At 35.8% G+C, this 21,496-nt stretch overlaps 1 protein-coding gene across 2 annotated transcripts in view; it reads right to left on the bottom strand.

The window, feature by feature from the left end:
• Positions 1-7,860: 7,860 nt before the first annotated feature.
• The window catches only part of LOC127629256 (nuclear factor of activated T-cells, cytoplasmic 2-like), a 50,012-nt gene continuing 36,376 nt past the window's right edge, over positions 7,861-21,496 (bottom strand). For both annotated transcript variants that reach the window (XM_052106404.1, XM_052106403.1), the window contains exon 10: positions 7,861-10,401. In XM_052106404.1, coding sequence (XP_051962364.1) covers positions 10,346-10,401 — 56 coding nt within the window. In that variant the 3' untranslated portion in view covers positions 7,861-10,345. The remainder of the gene's footprint in view (positions 10,402-21,496) is intronic.

Raw genomic sequence — 21,496 nt, 5'->3', positions numbered from 1 at the left:
TTAACCATGTAGAGTTTTTAAAGATTAGCATACAAAAAGGGAAGTTTGTTCTGAACTAGAATCTTCAGTTCACCCAAAATGTTCACCCAAAAATGAAAATAATCTTATGATTGACTCACCCTCCTGGCATTCATACGACTTCAGTGGTTACATCCATGTGTTCAGACACCGTATGACAGGTGTGGGTGAGAAACATGCCAATATCTAATTCAATTTTATCATAAATTCTGCTTTCTACCCAATAGGGGGCGATGTGCATTAAGACTGTCAATCACCAAAAACATAAGAAGAAGAATATGAAAGTGAATCTGAAATGGAGATTGACTGAGCAGGGAGGAGAATTTATAATGATTTTAAAAATGGACTTTTATATTAACCTTTTTCTCACCTACACCTATCCTATCACTTCAGAAGACATTGATTTAACCACTGGAGTTATCTGGAGTTCTTTTATTTTGCCCTTATGTGGATTTTGGAGCTTTAAAATGTTGGCACCCATTTACTTGCATTGTTTGGACCTACAAAGCTGAAATATTCTTTCAACATTTGAGTTCATGATTTTAGTAAGGCTGTCAATCAAATTTATAATCGAATTAATTACATGGTGTCCCGATTAATTAATCGCGATTAATCACATATACAAATATTTGCTGAGAAAGCCCTTCATATAACAATAACTAAATATATAATGATTATACATTTTTATATCAATATATAATTATACATAGTAATCTTTAAATATTTAAAAGTATATATATATATATATATATATATATATATATATATATATATATATATATATATATATATATATATATATATATTTATAAAAATATTCAGATAATAAAAATGCATTAAATTCCTGTAGAAGAAGAGTTAATCATTGATAAGACAATACAAAAAGCGGCTTTAGAATACAATGTATTGTTTACTATCATATTATTGATCATAAGTCAATCATTGGCACACAGTTCACAGCAATCCATTACACAAGTGAATTTATCAATCAGTTGGAGATTTATTGTGAGGGCTTGTTTAAGAGCCCGTCAATCTACACCTGCATCAGACATGCTTGTGCTTAGCGTTTCTCTGGTGTGTTGCATCATAAACTTAAAATGTTTAGGTCACTGTGTCAAGTTAAATATAGTTTAATACTCAATCTTTAAACACATCTTGAGATCCCTTAGTTTGCATTTGCGCTCCTTTGAGTGTTTTGAACGCAAGAACGTAACATATGTTTGTGTTGTTCTGCCTACTGAAGTGTTTTCTTCACTGTATAAACTGTGTGTTGCTCATACAGCTGAAATTTCTCTTACTGCCCTCTGGAGCAAACAGGTGGTACTACAAGCTGGCATTTCTCAGGAATCTTCTTTATTATGGTCCAGAGGCAGTGCGATTAATTGCGTTAATTATTTTAACACATTATTTCTTGTCAAAATAGGGGGTGAGTGGATACAACTGACCTTGGTGTACGCACATGTTAAGTTTGTACATTTGTCACCTCTATAGAACTAAATTGTGCCAAAATATGACCAAAAAAAGGACTAAAACAGCAATTGCGAGAGGAGTGGCCAATTGGGTGGAGCTTGGACCCCCTGGGCTCCATCAATGATTTGAAGTAGAGCGACCCAATGGCGTATCATATTCTGTTTAATGGCTTATGATTGAAATTTAAACAGTACAACAAATTTACAAAGTACCAGAAATGTAAAAGTTAGCATACCATTGTATACAATGACACCATATAAAATACAGGTGACAACTTGACCCGATAAAGATGTGACAACCTTTCACGGACCTGACATTAATGAAAAATATTTTGTTCTGAGAACACAGTTCAACCCATCCAGTCAAAGTCAACATTCATGATACAGTTGACCCTTGCTAATACCATTTCAGTGTTTTCACCTCTCTGTTTTACCCAAGAGCTGCAGTATTACAAAAATATGATATTCTAATTTTAATTTGGACGATATAATTCATAAAAACTCTATTTTACACCTTGCAATTTTAAGGTAGTTGAAACCAATGTGCAAAACCACTGCGAGAGACAAAATGCACTTGTCCAGCTATAAGATATAGCCGTGCTTATGACAGCTTCCCCATGAGGCAACTAGCCCAGTCTCTCCTACATGTATAATGCACAGTGCTACTTGTATATTTCCATTAATTGTTCACAAAAAAATAAAAATGTTTCTGTTATAAATGTAAAAGGATGCAAACTGATGCAAGAAGTCTAAAGAGTGACTTGTTCACCACTTATATAAACGGCTGTTTTTTGAAACACAAGATAATCCAACAGTTCCAGTTCCAATGCAGGGCACGCTTTAATTCATATATTCACATGCATGGACTGTGCAGATAAACATTATGTAAAGTAAACAGGCTGGAGAGAAGTGAACATGCAGGTGGGCGGAGGGCGCATGTGCAGTGGGTGTTCGGCATGTCGATAATGAGCGCAGTGTTAGAGAACTGCTTCAAAGCTATGCTTAGTGGTGAAAATAATGACCCGCAGAGGGCACAAAGAGGGCAGAGAAATAGCTTGAAATGAAATGATTGTCTTTCACTTTCATCAGGCTGCTTTGAGGAGTTTTTTGGATGCTCTGGTCATGCAGGCCTGCAGGTTATAAGTGGATCTCAATTAATAGGCATATGTTTTAGAGGTACATCAGAAGGATCTTTTGATAATATGTAACACCCAGGCTTTCCCAATTATGTAAATGTTATTTAAAATAAATGATATATTATCCTGCATGAAAATATCCCTTATTCCATATGGACAGGCACATCATTTGTTGCTTTATCTCTATGACTGGACATCCCTCTACAGGCTGTGAGTGGAACATTCACAACTCATTACAACATTCATCACTTGTTGCATTTGGAATAAGTATTAATAATAAATGTCCCGATGACAGATGTTTTTATGTTGCCATTCTTGATGGGCAGTTGACCAAAAAAAAAAAAAGTATGTAAAAACACCTATTTTAATTTATAATTTTTTTACATTTTTCTTTTTTTATTATTTACAATTATTATTTAACCTATTTTTTTTAATATTATTATAACAGGTTAACTGTATTCAATTTATAGTTCCCCCCAAAATGGAAATTCTGTCATTATTTAATCACCCTCATGTGGTTTCAAATCCATATGTCTTCGCTCACCATTCACTTTCATTGAAACTTTTCTTCCATGTAATTAATGTTTTTTCTATATTTATTTTATTAATACTATCATATTGAATAATATTTCATACAATCACATTTTTATCTTACCCTTAGTATCATAATTATTTTATCAATATTATCATATTTAATAATATTCAATACAATTAACGTTTTAATGTGTTACCATTGGTATGGTATTTGTATTAATAGTATCATATTTAATAATATTCCATACAATAATATGTTTAGATTACTATTAATGTGATATTTACTGTATTAATATGAATTCATATTTAAGCCTAATACATACAGTATATATATATATATTACTATTAATATTATATTTATTGTATTACTATTATAATATTTATTAATATTCCATATAATGTATTTTTATACAATGCATTAAAATTATATTGTATTAGTATTTTATTTCATAGTATGTTCAATGATTTTTATTTTTATTCATTCGTAAACTACTTAAAGGTCAAAAGCATCTAAGGAATAAATAATAGTTGACAAACCATTGTACAAGAATTAGAAAAATGTTGTTTAAAACAGTTTTAGATGGAGAATAGCATTGGATCCTCTTGTTATAATTCAGTGCATCGACAATTGTTATTCACATCCTTTACTGTTTCAAAGAAAGTAATGGATCTTTGCCTGTACATTACAATTAGAGACTTAAGATCGGACAAAACTATCCTTAAAGGAACAGTTCACCTAAAAAAAAAGTTTACTCACCCTCGTCCCGTTCCAGATCAGAATCAGCTTTATTGCCAAGTTACATTTACATTTATGCATTTGGTAGACGCTTTTATCCAAAGCGACTTACAGTGCACTTATTACAGGGACAATCCCCCCCGGAGCAACCTGGAGTTAAGTGCCTTGCTCAAGGACACAATGGTGGAGGCTGTGGGGCTCGAACCAGCGACCTTCTGATTATCAGATTACCAGTTATGTGCTTAGACCACTACACTGTGAATATTTCAGCTCTGTTGGTCCTCACAATGCAAGTGAATGGTGACCAGAACTCAAAAGGCAGAAAAGGCAATATACAAGTAAAAGTAAATCCATATCTTCTGAAGCGAGGTGAAAGGTGTGGGTGAGAAACAGATCCTTCTTTAACTGTAAATCTACATTTTCACTTCCACATGCTGGTGTTGAAGTGACTTTCACTTTCACATTAATCCACATTCTGGTTTGGGGCTGGTCAATGGTGGTGACTGATAATAAGGACATAAGTTTTGATCTGTTTCTCACCCACACCTATTATATTGCTTCTGAAGACATGGATTTAACCACTGGAGTCATGTGGATTACTTTTATGCCTCCTTTATGTCATTTTTGGACCATCTGAGTTCTGATCACCATTCACTTGCATTAAATGGACCAACAGAGCTGAAATATTCTTCTAAAAATCTTCATTTGTGTTCTGCAGAGGAAAAAAAGTAATACACATCTGGGATTGAGTGCAGGTGAGTGAATGATGAGAGAATTTTTATTTTGGGGTGAACTATCCCTTTAACGGATAAATCTAAGCAGTAATTTGTCATTCGTTTCTCAAAATGAGAATTTCTAGGTAGTGAAGGAGAGACAGGGAGAACAGTAGTAGCTGCAGTCACTGTTTTATCAATTATTATCTAAAGACTCAGTCAAGCAGCATTGCTTTTATGCCACCAGGGGGCGAAAGCACAAAACAATCACATTCATCATTATTGAACATATACAGTATATATATATATATATATATATATATATATATATATATATATATATATATATATATATATATATCCTTTAGATCCTTTCTTTATATAGGGTATATATAGGAATGCAATTATAATGATGGGATAGGTTGAATTAGAATCGTTGAATAGATTTTTTGTTCTTCAGGCCTTCATTGTAATTTCATATTTATTGTAATGTAACAAAAGCATTTTAAATGTGCCCAGAAAAAATAAAATAAAAATAACAATCCAATGGAAGACAAATTAAAGAACCATGTTGTTTACTAGCTCTATTAGCAATAGTAAACTGCCACTGATGAGTCTTTCTCAGTTTGACGGTGTTAATAAATGTTTTTAGCTTTTTGATGAGGTAATAAGTGGTATACTTGAACCCCGGGAAAGTGACTAACGTCTCATGCTCTATGATGAAGTAGTCCCTGCTACCATACAAACGCTGCCTTATTCAATCAAAACAAGTATTTACTGTAAGTCAGGGGTGATGTTATTTCTATTCAAATAAAGCCTTCTTTACACGAGCTGCAAGTCTGCAGTGATTACTGCCACGCAAGCAGACTGCCACACCACAGAACACAGAATAAACGGTGGACATTTCATGGATAAATAAGATGATCAACTTTCAAAAGAGAGGAGAAAACCCTCCTTTGTTGATGTCAAGGGCTGTGCATCCAATTCAAATCTGGTATTTTGGCACAAAATCAACTGTCAATTGGTAAGATCTAGTCAAATAAAAGAAATATTCCGGGTTCAATTCAAGTTCAACTCATTTGACAGCATTTGTGGCATCATTTTGATTACCACAAAAATTTATTTTGACCTGTCTCTCCTTTTCTTTTTTCTCAAGAAATCTGGGTTACAATGGAATCTGGCACTTACAATGGAAGTGAATGGGAGCCAATCTAAAAATGTTAAAATATTCACTGTTTTAAAAGTTTATTCATAAGACTTAAACATAATGAGTGTTAACATGATTTTAGTGGGATCAAATCACTTACTAATCTTTTCTGTGTAAAGTCAAAATAATTGTTTATGCATGCCAATATGTAGATGTCTTGTGACATGCTCTCATCCTCAAAAACATGAACAAAACTATGCAAAGTAAAGACAATATGATTCATACTACATTAAATACAAGTTATTTACATGCAACAAGGATAAACATTGTTTTTCCCCACCACAATATGCTTTGTACAGGCTGCCAAGAACATGCAACCACAAAAATGCCACAATTTGTTGTGTAGCCACTTGAATTCCAATGTCAAATCTGGGTCCTGAAGCCAAACCAGTTGAGAACCACTGAGCTAACATGTACTGGCATTCATGAAAAGTCACCTGAAAGCAAGATTACAGTGAAATATGTTTCCAGATCTATTATGCACAATATCCATGTCACGTTTTGGCATCAAGCACAATCTGAAGTCATCATAATTAGCTGTCCTTCATTGTTTCAATATAAGGAACTTATTAAAATTGACCTTCTTCGCCAATTATTGTATTATGATGTCAGTACAAAACTGCATGATGTGTTGTAGATCAAACACTCTCCACACTTAGTATGATTAAGTCATTCACTGGGCCCTTTTCCAATCGTTCACAATCTTACTCAAACATGTCAAGGAAAAACCGGGTTGAAAGAATTGTTTGAAACACTATGTTGAATGAAATTCCCATCCAGTGAAAACATTCCTGTTATTTGTTCTCTGGTCCTTCATGGTCATTGTGCATGAGATCGTATTTGATTATCTAATCATAGATAAAGGTCATATGACTCATAGCATATCTGCAATAGCAAAAAATGTGTGTGTGGGGGGTGGGGGGGTATATGTGCTCTGTCACGCCCCACGTGCTGTTTTATTTATTTATTTTGCTCAAAGCTGGTGATGTCATTCCAACCGACTTCCTGAACACTGGGTTCATTCACACCATTCACCCCCAGTTAGGGCCCAAACAAGCTGTTGCCTAGCAAATGAGGAAAAGCTATTAGCTGCTTATTTGTCTGAGGGCAAAGTGTTGTGAAGTCACCAAGGGCCATATGGCCCGATACCATCAAAGGCCCTAAGTTCTGTTAATTTTTTTTCAAATCTGAGGATAAAAAGCCTTATAATGCCTTATAATGATGTACTATATCTGGATGATTACTGCTGTAATTCTGTTTAGTTTGGAGATATAAAGAGGACAGTTGTTCCATAGAGAAGCATTAACCATCACAGAAAACGTCTAGGTTACTGTTGTAACTCAGGGAACGAGACATTTTGTCGAATGAAGCAACACTAGGGGACTTTCTTGAAGGCCTCGGTTACCTCTGAACTTGAGAATAGGCCAATGAGAATTTGGCAGACAGAATCTGCATAAAAGGAGGGAATCGTACATCTATTCATTCAGGTTTTGCACTGAGAATAAGGTTTGGCTATTACAGTGGTTTGGTTCAGCGTCGTGGCCGGTGGGGGCAACATCTCGTTCCCTCCTAGACGTTCCACGTCTGACGCTCACGTCGACATTGTGCCGAATGGAGTGAAACTAGGGGTCCCTATTCAATCACGCCATGCGTTGAACCATGTATGTGAGACTGCATCTACCCTTCCCCAACGCCCCATAAAAATCATCATTAACTTGTTAGGTTCACGACATCCCGAAAGGGGGAACAAAGTGACATGCCAAGGCCTCGCCAGCCTCACCATTTCTCTCTCTATGTTTCTCGCATAGAGTTAAAGCGGCTAGGACCATTTAACACCATAAAACACATCGGGGAAGGCGTTCTTTTCCAACTCCTATTCTTTCAGTGGGAAAAGACCCCGTGGAGACCACCATCTGCCCAGGCTGGGGGGAGGTAAAGTGTGGCAAATTGACAATTGCTGAAATATTGTCTGGAAAAATGCAACATTGTATTGTTTGTCAGGGGTTGAAAAATGTGTACGAGTATGGAAAAACGAGTATGAACAATAGCAGCCTAAAGCAAGTTATAATTTATATATATGTTATAATTGAACATCATCCATCTTTGTAATAGGTTGACTTATTCTATTTATTGTCTTTATATTTGTATATGAAAAATAAAATCTACATTGAGAAAGTCTTGAATATGAGGGAGCAGCTAACAGTGAGAGAATACAGCGTATCATAAAAATAGTCTCAAAAACAGAAATAATCTCTTTAAAGCTTTCAGTTTTATTGCTCAAGTCCTCAGCTATTAGGCCCACTTTATTTGAAAAACAACATGGACATGTCTAGACATGTTAGGGTAGACATGCTCAAAACAAAAACATGCTAAGAAATAAAAATATAATTGGTCTCTCTTTTGGAATTGACAAACTTATATTAATATTAAACAATGCAAAATGTCTACAGGCAGCAAATGCTTTGGTAGTTCATATATTCCCAGAGGCTTGCTTATAATATAATAATTGATGATATTAAATGGCAAGAGAACAACTGATTCAGTTCATATAAATATTCTCTAACAATTACAACTATTATAAGATTCTATAGAACAAAATAGAAACATTCTATACACTTTTAAGGCACTCTATTTACAGCAAAGATAAAGGTTTACATTGTGAATCTCACTGTTATTTTTTTTATGCCCACTGTTCTCTAAAAGAATAGCTGCATGGAAACAAAAGCATCACTCTTTCTACAATGTGTATTTGAGATAATACTTACAAATGATTAATTATTAATTTGCGCCACTCTTAATTATTCAGCCAAAATTGATAAGACATATAAAAATATACTCTGCGTAATTACGTATGCATTTTTTAAAATGTGGGCAGGAACAATTGCATTCTACACAGAGTTTATTTTAAAGGTGATGCTTTTTAGATTATCAAATTTGTTTACTTTCATAAATTCATTTTCTTTTTTTTTTGTCAATGTGCATTCAATATGCAAAAACTAACAAAACACATTGTATGTAGCTGTAAAGGCATACAGAGTGTATCTACTCATAAATACACAGCCAACTTATATATTTTGTCTGTTGTATAAAATATATATACACACACACACACACACACACACTCATACAATTTATGCATATCATAAAAGCAAAGCTGTTATGGTTAAAAAAAACAATTAGCACAAGATGATATAGGACTGTTATGTTATGCACCTGATCTAAAAAACATTTTATGGGACATAATAAAAACCAAAATAACTCTTGTTTATTGCCCTTGTACACACACTCAACAAATATTTTTGTCTGTTTGTAAGATTTACACATTTTAATTTCACAACATAAATAATTTTGTAATTTATGTACATTTTAAATTAAATTAATACAACTTAAAATGTTAATTTTTACAATTCTAATCAGATTAATATGTTCAATTCGATGGGCTTTTGTTATGAAATTTGAATGTGCAAATCTTACAATTATTATTGTTATTATTATTTGAGTGCATATGGAAAATAGATTTAACTTGAAATTGGTAAGGCAAAGAGTATAGAATCTAAATATAGTGAAGCTTAACACAATATTTATGTATTTCAGTTCATTATTGGCATGCTGGTTCTGTGTTCAGTTTTGGTAGTATTACTGAATTTTGAAAGCAAAGGCACATATGATGACACATGTTCAAATGTTTCTATTTACATAAAAAAAAAGATTATGTCACTTCTTTGGCTTTTCTTGGCTGTAATTGCTCACCATCTACATGATAAGATTGCACACAAAAAAATTAAAACAAAATAAATAAACAAAATCTTGATGCACAACTTTACACAAGGCAAATAGTTTACTAAAAAGAAGTGCATACTCTGTTTTTAAGAAATCCTTTCAAGAACAGTGCTTTTATCTATTTAATATTAATTATAAGGCTTTTATTTTAAAATATAATTTTGACTACAAAAACAACGACAGATGAACCTATTCTTAGGCAATGACATCAAACATTAGCAGTGGTGCAGTCTAAGTATCCACTGTCCCTTTGGAAGTATATGCAAACTGCTTGTTTTGGAGAATATGACAGACAGCAATGGTTTAGGTTTAGATTTAGCCTCATAGATGATGAGGTTATTGCTCCAAATACACTAATCTTAGGTCATTTATGTGAGTCTAAAGGCAATGGAATAAAAGACTACAAGAAAGAAATAACTGACTTTACTCCACCTGTCCAATCCAAACTGTTGATGAAGGATCAAGTCTCTGACAACTCTGACGTATGAGATCAACATTGGAAAGGTTTCAAAAGTCATAATAGTTTGGAAATTCAATACCATTTACACATCAACAAACTGACTGTGATGGATGTTTGGTTAAATGTGGTCTGTGCTCCAGTTTGCATCAGGAATCCAGAGGGCACTGAGATAAGCATTGATATTTGACCGAGTCAGAAGCATTGCTGATTTTGTGTGTGGTGCTTTCTGCAATACACCGAGGCACAGCAGACACTCCAGAGGTCCTGAAAGCCTCCTGATTTGACATTTCCTCTATGTTTGACCCCTGCCATGCACTCCTGTCAGATCCTTCCTTATGATCTCGTTCACTGCAGAAAGAAACAAAATAGAAATGATGCTTAGAAAAAGAAACTCACTGATTTAGAAAAGTGCTTTAGACACTTAAGTCACACCTAAAAATGGCACAATGTCATTGCATTCAGGGCTGGACTGCCGTCTTTTTCTGCATATCGTGGCGCCGTTTCGTGGTCCGTTCTGCATACCGCGGCGGCTCATTTGAGCTTATCAAGGCCCATTCGGCCCGTTTCATGGCCGATCCACCGGGCCTGCTTGGTTCTCCCCAAGGCCAGTCCGCCCCTGATCGACCCCAAAGTGCATCGGCCCACCGGGAAAATGCCCGGTATGCCAGATTACCAGTCCAGCCCTGATTGCATTAGATAACAAAACATTAAACCAAGTGTCATGATGGTAACTGCACACTGTAACGGTGCCAGCCCCCAGAATAAATGTAAATAAATAATTCAATTAAATAATAATAATTTAATTATTGAATTCGGGCACCAGACATGTTTAAGCGTGTCGAAATGATCTTAAACCCAGGATAGCTCTTTAATGCCACCGATCACAGCAAAATAATGTCTCAAATGTATACATCACATTTAACCAATTCAATTCAAAAAAGTAAACAATCTATTAAATCAAAACAAAACACAAATTGTCTCAAATTACCATATTAAACGTCAAACAACAAGAAACCAAAACCGCCTTAACACATGGGTATATGTTTGTGTGTTGGGTGTATGTGGATGTAAGGGAGAGAGTTCAGGTGTTCTTGGGGTAAGAGAATGAGTGTGTGCTGCTGGGTCAGAAGTATGTCTGCATGCACTTTGATGTTTGTGTGGCACTGCTGCAGGACAGCAGAGGGAGAGTGAAACAAGGGAGTCTGGGCAGGTCAGAAGACCTCAACTTCAGATGCTTGGCTCCATTTAAACTTGGTCGTAGAGCAATTGAACGATCTAACGCCTCTCCACACAAAACTCAAGTTGTCAGTCTGGTAGCTTTGTCCTGCCAATAATCCTGGCTACACTTTGTGGTGCTCACTGCTGTTTATCAGTCCCTCTTTGTTTAGTCCTCACTCCTCTGATGACATTCCTGTTACTCACATCACATGTACACAATGGCAAACATTCTCCATGCACCAGCACTGCAAACAACTGCATCCCACACCTGCGACACCTCACCATGTGCTCTTTAACAAGAGCCATTGTACCTTTTCAGGTTTAGGTTTGGTGGCAGATCCTTAAAGTGGCAGGGCTGATTTTCACTACACTACAACACAAATTACTTTTCTGAGCCACATTTGCAATAACTCATATGTTTTGTGTATAATAGGCTGTACTGTCCTTTTAAAAATGCTAAATATCTTCTTGTTTTTTTCTTTTTCTTTTTATAAATAGAAAACAATGGATTGAGGTTAGAGCCTTAACTCTATATTTATTAAGTATTAATCCGTTTTTGTTATTTATGTACGTGAAAATGTAACAAATGTATGTGAATCTATTAACACAAGGTAATGCAATGTAAAATTCACTAAGATAACATGTAAAAAATAAAACAGAACATATGGGTTGAGTTTATAGTCTAGATTTATAGTTTTATATAACTAGTTTTATAACTCGAGACTAGAATTTCTTTCAGCCAGTTTTTTGTTGATAAAATGCCTGCATTCTCAATATCATACAATATGAATATAATATAACTGAATGTATATTATATAATTTATAATAAATGTACATTTAAATACATTTTTAAACAGATGCTTTTATTCTAAATGACAAGCAAATAAGGAAAAATAAAAACACATTTAATAATAATATTTCATATAAAAATATAATATATGTAATATATTAGTATAATATTAGTCATTACACAGTATGAATATAATGAATGTATGATCAATTATAGTATAAATTATCTAGAAATTATATGTATTATTTATACATTTATGGATTTAATAATAATAAACACAGTTTTATATGTATAATAAATATAAATGTATCCATGAATTATAATTGATCTAAATTACATTATTTATCATTACAAAATTATAAATATAAAATAACATTACTATTATTTATAATTTATATATATTTACAGAAATCATATAGTAAATTATATAAATTATAATATACATTTATACATTAATATTTATTATTACTGTATAAATGTATATTATAATTTATATAATTTACTATATGATTTCTGTAAATATATATAAATTATAAATAATAGTAATGTTATTTTATATTTATAATTTTGTAATGATAAATAATGTAATTTTATTAATTAAATATATATATATAAGACATGTCAGTCTATATATATATATATATTTAATTCACATTAATTATTTCTCTAGAAACTCGTCAGTCAATCATTGTTTTGAGGAATGAAAGCTATACAATGCTTGAAATTGCCAAAAAACTGAAGATTTCATACAAAGGTGTAACTACAGTCTTCAAAGACAAAGGACAACTGTCTCTAACAAGGACAGAAAGAGATGTGGAAGACCAGATGTGCAACTAAACAAGAGGATAAGTACATCAGAGTCTCTAGTTTGAGAAATAGACGCCTCACATGTCCTCCGCTGACAGCTTCATTGAATTCTACCCGCTAAACACCAGTTTCATGTACAATATAAAGAGAAGACTCAGGGGTGCAGGTCTTATGGGAAGAATTGCAAAGAAAAAGCCACTTTTGAAACAGAAAAATTAAAATAAAAGGTTAGAGTGGGCAAAGAAACAGACATTGGACAACAGATAATTGGAAAAGTGTGTTACGGATCTTAACCCCATTGAGCTTTTGTGGGATCAGCTAGACTGTAAGGTGCGTGAGAAGTGCCCGATAAGACGGTCACATCTATGGCAAGTGCTACAGGAAGTGTGGGGTGAAATGTCACCTGAGTATCTGGACAAACTGACAGCTAGAATGCCAAGGATCTGCAAATCTGTCATTGCTGCACGTGGAGGATTTTTTGATGAGAACTCTTTGAAGTAGTTTAAGAAGTCCTCTTTTTTTTTTTTTTTTTTAAATCGGAATAGAAATTTTCCACGTTATTAATGTCCTGACTATACATTGTGATCAGTCGAATGACACTTTTATGTGAATAAAAGTACCATTTTCTTTCCATAAGGGCAAAATCTGTACATTATGCCACATTTTTGGCTGCCAGTGTACATACATATATAAAACCATATATTTTTATAAGTTATATAAAAATAAAATGTATAAATCATTAATTATAATTTATTTGATTTTATTATATTCATGTTGTTTAATGACTAATATTATACTAATATATTACTGTTAATATATTAGTATTATGATACTATTAAATGCATTTTTATTTTTCCTAATTTTCATGTAATTTAGGATTAAAAATCTGATTTATATAATTCATATGAATGTAAATGTATAATCAGTTTCCCATATTTAAAATGTCAAGTGACGCTTCAGTGACACCCAGCATCCACTAGGATGAAGGGAAACATCTTTACATTGACAGAGACTCAGCAAAGCTCTTGCATTGGCCAGCACTTCCTGTTGTTTTAACTGTTTTTACAGAGGGACATACATGGAAACTTTTACTGCCTCTTCACTCTAAGAATAGCAGCAGGGCATGTGGGGCTCTTAACACAACAAAATCACAATACCACCCAAACGTTAGTCTAGCCACAACTCAGAGGGGAACATCAAAGGTTAGCTCAGATCATTATGATGTGGGAAAATACCAGCAATGCTGTATTATAAATATTGTTTAATTTATTGTGTTTGAGATAAGTGTTAATTAAAATGATGATGAATTTGCTGGTTCCATTGTGACAACTTACCTCATGTATTCTGACTGTATTCTGACAGCATACCCTGCTATAGAGTCAACATGTGTTCAGTGAACTATATCTTTGTTTCTGGGCAAAAATTGTGAAAATGTTCAAAGCTTTTTTTGTAACAAAGACTTTGAAAGTACTGACTTACTGAAACTTGAAATACTCACTGGCGTAAAAAGCCCTGGTCTCCCTTATACAGTATTAGCCTGACCGCCCAGATGCGGAGAACGGCCGCCGTCCACGCAGCGAGTGGGGACTGGACTCCCCGACTGCCTGGAGCGAAGGAGCCACTGCCAGGGGCGGAGGAGTGCCCTGCCGTCCCCAGAAACGCGGAGGGGTTGAGAGGACCGCTGTCCACGAGGGGAGGAGGGTAGCGACTCCCTGACCGCCTGGAGAAGTAGGGCCGCTGCCAGGGGCGGAGGAGAGTCCCCACGGGTCGCCGAGAACACGGAGGAGCGTTCTGTCTGCTGGGGGTCGGACTGACTCCGGTCCGCCCAGGGAGGAGCGGCTGGTGTCTGCCTGAGAGAGTGGAGGAGTGATTGGGGACCACGTGACGGCGCATCAGAGAACCGGTGAGTGAGTTTTTTTTCCCCTCTCTCCCATCTCTCTCTCTCTCTCTCTCTCTCTGTCACTCCTTGTTGGCCTTTATCCCTCGCCAATTTTGTTTTGTTTTTACCCTCCTGCCTCCTCCCAGGTCGAGCAAGGCAGGGATGATGCAATGCACGCCACCCCCGGAGAAGGGGGTGTACATAATGTCGGGGGCTCCCCGGCCTGAGGAAATGCCAGGAGGAGTGTAGAGCGTAGGAGGGCGGGGCCGGGCTGGAACAATCCAATCAGCCTGATGGGGGCGTGCAAGGGATAAATGCCGCCGGTGACAACGGTTCGAGAGAGAGAGAGAATTACATGCAGCTGCTCTGTGTGTTTATGTTTGTGTGTTTTTGGTTCAGTTTTTCATTAAACTATTATTTATATTGCCTAGCCGGTTCTTGCAAATAGTTACACTCCACTGAACTGCACAATACCTTTAAGCAGGCTGCACTTAGTGTTAAAAACCATGAAGATAATGTGGTCTGACCTGATAGGCCACATGCCTAAAGCATCAGTGTCACTAATTTATTAGCACGAAACACTCAGTCCTTGAAACCCCACAAGCCAGCGCAACCACACAATACTCTGTGTTTGTTATGATCGCCATGCCAGAATAAAACTGTGTAGATTCTCTAAAGTGCTTAAGAAAATAAACTGTTATCAAGGTGGCAATGACAAGTTTTAGACACAGGACTGACTGAATTATCGATGGTCAGTCTGAATATTTTGTATACGTAAAACAAAAAATTATAAGAATACACCTTTTAAAGTGTCCATGTGGAAGTGAAACCCAATAACCCAAACTGCACTTTAAACCCTAATGTTGTCATTACTGGAAAAATCAGATTGTCTTAATTAAGCATTACTTGCAATGTTTTCGGCTCATAACTCAAACATCTACAGTATGTTCATTGAACTTATTTATCTTAAATATCTATAGCCATAAGATGTTAAATGTAATAACACAAAAGGTTGAGTACAAAATTAAGGCTATGAGGAAAAACCATAATTCCTTGCGCTTTAATTATTTAATTATGTTTCTTTGGTCTTTTAGGACATCTACTTTGTGCACGACATGAGTAATTTTTCCAACAACTGTTTACCGACAGATTGTTTCACTTTTAACTATCACAATTCCAGTTGGTCAGAAGTTTACATACACTTAGTTAACTGTGCCTATAAGCAGCTTGGAAAATTACAGAAAATTATGTCAAGCCTTTAGGCAATTCGCGTATTAGCTTCTGATTATTGGCTAATTGGAGTAAATTGGAGGTGTATCTGTGGCTTTATTTTAAGGCCAATCTTCAAACTAAGTGCCTCTTTGCTTGACATCATGGAAAAATCTAAAGAAATCAGCCAAGATCTCCACAAGTCTGGTTCATCCTTGGCAGCAATTTCCAAATGCCTGAAGGTACCACATTCATCTGTACAAACAATAGTAAAAACACCATGGGACCACACAGCCATCATACCGCTCAGGAAGCAGAAGCATTCTGTCTCCTAGAGATGAACGTTGTTTGTAAAGGACCTTGTGAAGATGCTGGATGAAACAAATAGACAAGTATCTATATCCACAGTAAAACGAGTCCTGTATCGAGATTACCTGAAAAGGATGCTCAGAAAGAAAGGAGCCACTGCTCCAAAACCAACCTAAAAAAGCACTTCCTTTTTTGAGAAATGTCCTCTGGTCTGATGAAACAAAAATGTAACTATCGAATATGGCCATAATGACCATCGTTATGTTTGGAGGAAAAAGGGTGAGGCTTGAGCCGAAGAACACCTTCCCAACCGTGAAGCATGGGGGTGGCAGTATCATATTGTGGTGGTGCTTTGCTGCAGGACAGACTGGTGCATTTCACAAAAAGATGAAATCATAAGGAAGGAACATTATGTCCATATATTGAATCAACATCTCAAGACATCAGCCAAGAAGTTAAAGCTCGGTCGCAAATGGGTCTTCCAATTGGACAATGACCCCAAGCATACCTCTAAAGTTGTGGGAAAATGGCTTAAGGACAACAAAGTCAAGGTATTGGAGAGCCATCACAAAGCCCGGACCTCAGTCCAATATAATATTTGTTGGCAGAACTGAAAAAGCATGTGCGAGCAAGGAGGCCTACAAACTTGAATCAGTTACGTCAGTTCTGTCTGGAGGAATGGGCCAAAATTTCAGCAACTTATTGTGAGAAGCTTGTGAAAGGATATCCAAAATGTTTTACACAAGTTAAGCAATTTAAAGGCAATGCTACCATATACTAACAAAGTGTAGGTAAACTTCTGACCCACTGGGAATGTGATGAAAGAAATAAAAGCTGAAGTAAAAAATTATCTTTACTATTATTCTGACATTTCACAGTAGTGATCCTAATTCACGAAAAACTGAGTTTAAGTGTATTTGTCTAAGGTGTATGTAAACTTCTGACTTCGACTGTATATGTGCCACTAAATATGAGATCCCCCATTTTTCTCAAATATAGTACATATGCAACAATTACTGAACAACTAATGCTTATTTCCTTAATATAAATATAAGTAGTTAGTGTTAAATTGATACATTTTACTATATGTATCCTTAGTATAACAAGTCAGACATTTGATCCTAAATGCATTATTCTGTAAAAATGTTATTACTGTGATCAGACTGTAATTAACATTTTATAGTTTATTCATGTTTTACATTTTCAGTAGAATCTATAATCAGGAAAGCCATGCAGTTTTAATCATTAATCATTCAGCACTAACTATGGGAGCTCTACGTGGATAACATCTGTTTTTCCCTCAGAGACTAATGAAGAACAGATGAGAGAGAGAAATAAACCGGTAGCAGCAGGATCCTGAGGTGCTTTATCAGCAAGTAAAATGCTCAATATGAGGCCCTGTAGTACATTTATGCATTTGGCAGGCGCTTTTTATCCAAAGCGACTTACAGTGCACTTATTACAGGGACAATCCCCCCGGAGCAACCTGGAGTTAAGTGCCTTGCTCAAGGGCCCAACAGTGGCATCTTGGTGGTTCTGGGGCTTGAACCCCCAACCTTCTGGTCAGTAACCCTGAGCCTCAACCACTGAGCCACCACTGCCCCATAGTCCTCGCAGACTGAAAATCTCCTTACAGTTATTCAAGTAATCCATTTTACACCAAACAGCTTAGAATAACTTTAATCTCAACAGAAGGAAAACTGGACTTTCTGAGACTTTTCACTAGGGATGCACCGATCCGATACCTGGATCGATATCGGCTCCGATACTGAAGCTTTTAGACTGATCAGGTATCGGTCCGATGAACCCGATCCAAATCCAATACTGTGTGTTAGTCATGCTTGTTACTGTCTAGCTCCAAAAATTACATAAAAGAACCATAAAAACACCATTAAAGCAGTTCATATGACTCGTGCATTTTATTCAAAGCCACTTTAAGACTTCCGATAGCACTTTGAATCACAAAAGGCTGTGTTTAGTAAGTTAATATATAGTATGTGCAGCGCCAGCTCGTTAGTGAATGGTGCTGCTCTGTTGACACAAACTCATGAACGTGGTGATGCACTCACGGCTATTTTTAGCTTCACAGCAGCGTGTAATATTTGAGGGCTACTCAAGAACAGCATCTCAGATGTAGATGCTCAATAGTTCGGTTCACTTATAATATGCATTTAGAACGGCCACTGGAGGTGCATTTTACCAGAATTTGAATAAGAAGCAGATTAAACTACTGTGAACTTTTCTACAAACAGACATTCTTACAGGACATCCTGGGGAGTTCCAAATGTCAAAATAAAAGTGTGAGGGTTTAAAAAGTGCACCAGATAAATATATAACTGTTGTATTTAAAATTCAAATTAAAAGTCAATAAAAATTATATTAATAAAAATGTATTAATATTATTATTGTCATCATTAGTATTTGTTTACAATTTATAACAATATTTAAGTTGAATGGATTCCAAAAAATAACTGCGTGAATGAAAATTGGACTGATGTCTTACAACTAAATTGAACAAAAAAGACATCTGAATCCTTTAAAGTCCAGATACACGTTGAAACATTTTTTTTGGAGAAAAAAAAAGGCAAAAATAAAACACTGGTTTCTTTTCTACTGAAGACTTGAAGACTGGAATTACTGTTAATTTTCCTGCTACATTATCCAGTATACTAGTTAACAATAAAGTTTTTCATAAGCTATGAATTTATAATAAAATAATGTGTAGTTAGCAGTTTGGTTTCTTTACATATTAAAGAGTATTCCCAATTAGTTCCACACAATAATGTAAAAATATTCTAATCTGATTAAGCAAAAAAATCAACAACACTGGTATTGGCTTGGGATCGGTATCGTCCGATACTGAGATTTCCGATATCGGAAAAAGTGGTAACGGTGCATCCCTACTTTCTCCATAATATTCTGGTCTCTAGATATGGCTCGTGTCACTCCTTCAAAGTAAGTCTAAAGTTAAATTGGATTTAAGTTTGATTGCTTAGCAAAGTAATAACACCTCTTCTCAACAAACCTCTTGATCTGATGCATCTCTCACATCTGTAGCACAAATGGTGTGGAAGCATTACATGCCAACATTTTATACTTGGGGTCAAAAGGTTTTGAAACAGCATTAACTCTATGTATGAGCAATAAGAGTGAGCTTTGCCTTGGCAAGCACAAGAAAAAGAAACTGAAAGAAAAATTGGTAATGTGACAACTACTGTACACATAGATAGCCTGTCAATGCACTGGACAAAGGGGCTACAGTGAAAGTAATGAAGGGTTGGCACACACTGCCAGTTAAGAGGTTGTAAAGGAAGTGCACAGACTGGCCTGTATAATAGGTAAGTGTCTGGCTGGAGAGGCCTTGCTTAATCAGAGTGTTTGTTTACAAAGCAATGGTAGAGAGAAAGACAGCATAGAAGCTGACTCAGTCTGCACCACCACTGTACAGACAGAGTGTGTGTGGGTATGTGTGTGTGGGCAGGTTTAACTGGTTTACAAGTACTTTTTTTAGGTTACTGGTAATTACAAGAGTATTATGCTATAAATGTGGTTTATGAGGAAATTTCTACTGTCCCCATAATTTCAATAGCTTCAAAAAAACTTACTAAACGATGTTTTATTGAAAATGTAAAAATGCAGAAAGTTTTTTGTGAGGGTTAGGTTTAGGGGTAGGGTTAGGGGATAGAATCTATAGTTTGTACAGTATAGAAATCATTATGTTTATGGAGAATCCTAATAATGATAGCCGCACCAACAACGAAACCTCCAGGATGTAGGGTTAGTGTAAGTCTATATTAATGATAGGCTAATCAAAAACAAAACTGTGCCCAGAAGTGAGCTAGATACTGTTATTAAAAAGATTTATTAATGGTATGGTTAGGGTGTATAATTAGCTGTATATAATGAACATGTGATATCGTATGTGCTTGATTAGGGCATAGTGTTAAGTGTGTGTACTTAGCTTACATATACTTATTTTTAACTTACTAATAAAATTTAAATTAAAATCAATATTTCATGTCAATATATTTAGTATCCATTTAATATGCAGGCTAATGTACATTCAGCCAGCATTATTGTAAAATAAACCCCATGTTCATGTGATAAGATCCAGCTTATTGTGCATTATCTCTTATTTAGTGGCATATAACAACAATATGAAATGGAATATGGTGGGGGTTGGACTTGTTTGGGTATATATTTAGAAATGTCAAGGAGCACAAGACAGTGAGTGCACATGATCTACAGGTGTGTGGATGTGGTATGTCAGTATGTGTGTGTGTCTGTAGGGTAATGGCTGGCACTGAGATAATTATAAATCCACAGTGTTAGCATATGGGACAGACAGGAATAGTCTACACCACTTGTCTGACTGCTTTGACCTTTGAAACAGAAACTTGTAGTCCAGCGTAGAAGAGCAAAACCAAACGTCACCCTCCAGAGATGTCCTTACCACTTAACTCTGCCTTCCAATACTGTATTCAGCTCTAGTCTTTACAGATGCAGCTTATTTTGAACACAGCTTTCAAAGAACAAGGCTGCGTCTCATAAGGATAGGTTTCACAGCCAGAAATCCAACGGCTTGGCGCACACACACACACACACACACACACACCAAAACTGGATGCAAGTGATCTGAAACTAATGTGCATGGCTTACGTGCTCTATCTAAATTATTCCTCCAGCTCTCTCCAACTGGAAGAACTTCAACTCTGTTGCCCGAGGCTTCGGTTCCAGCCTGGGAAGCTGGTCAAAGCTAAGCCAGTTGAGCACTGGAAGATTAGCCAACTTTGTGCCCTCAAAAATCCAGGCCAGTTTGGCTGTTTATCTCAAGGGCAACAGTTGGTTTAAGCCAGAGAGAAGATGACCCAAATTCAAAGGCGCAAAACTGAGGGAAAGTTGTGTGTTTAAGAACAAGACTGCCCTGTATGAGTTTCCATGTTGGTCCAGGCCAGTTAGTAAATGTTTGGTGCTAGTCTAACTGGTGGACCAGCATTGTCAAAACTTATTGAAGGTGGTTGACCAATTAAGCCTTGTTGGTTAAGCTTGTTACAAAGCCTTTTAGAGACACCAGCACACCCAAGAAAAGATCTTCAATTCCTGTCTGAAAGTTGGCAGTTATGAAAAATGTATATGTAATTGGCTTCCTTGGCAAGTTTCTTGTGATTGAGAAATGCAAAACTGCATGCTCAAAGCGAAATGGGTGATGGTACAGTTTCTGAACAGAAAGC

Source organism: Xyrauchen texanus, chromosome 35, assembly GCF_025860055.1.
Source record: "Xyrauchen texanus isolate HMW12.3.18 chromosome 35, RBS_HiC_50CHRs, whole genome shotgun sequence".
Classification (NCBI taxonomy): Eukaryota; Metazoa; Chordata; class Actinopteri; order Cypriniformes; family Catostomidae; genus Xyrauchen; species Xyrauchen texanus.
The sequence above is the reverse complement of the archived record's forward strand: the minus strand, read 5'-3'. Positions and strand labels throughout refer to the sequence as shown.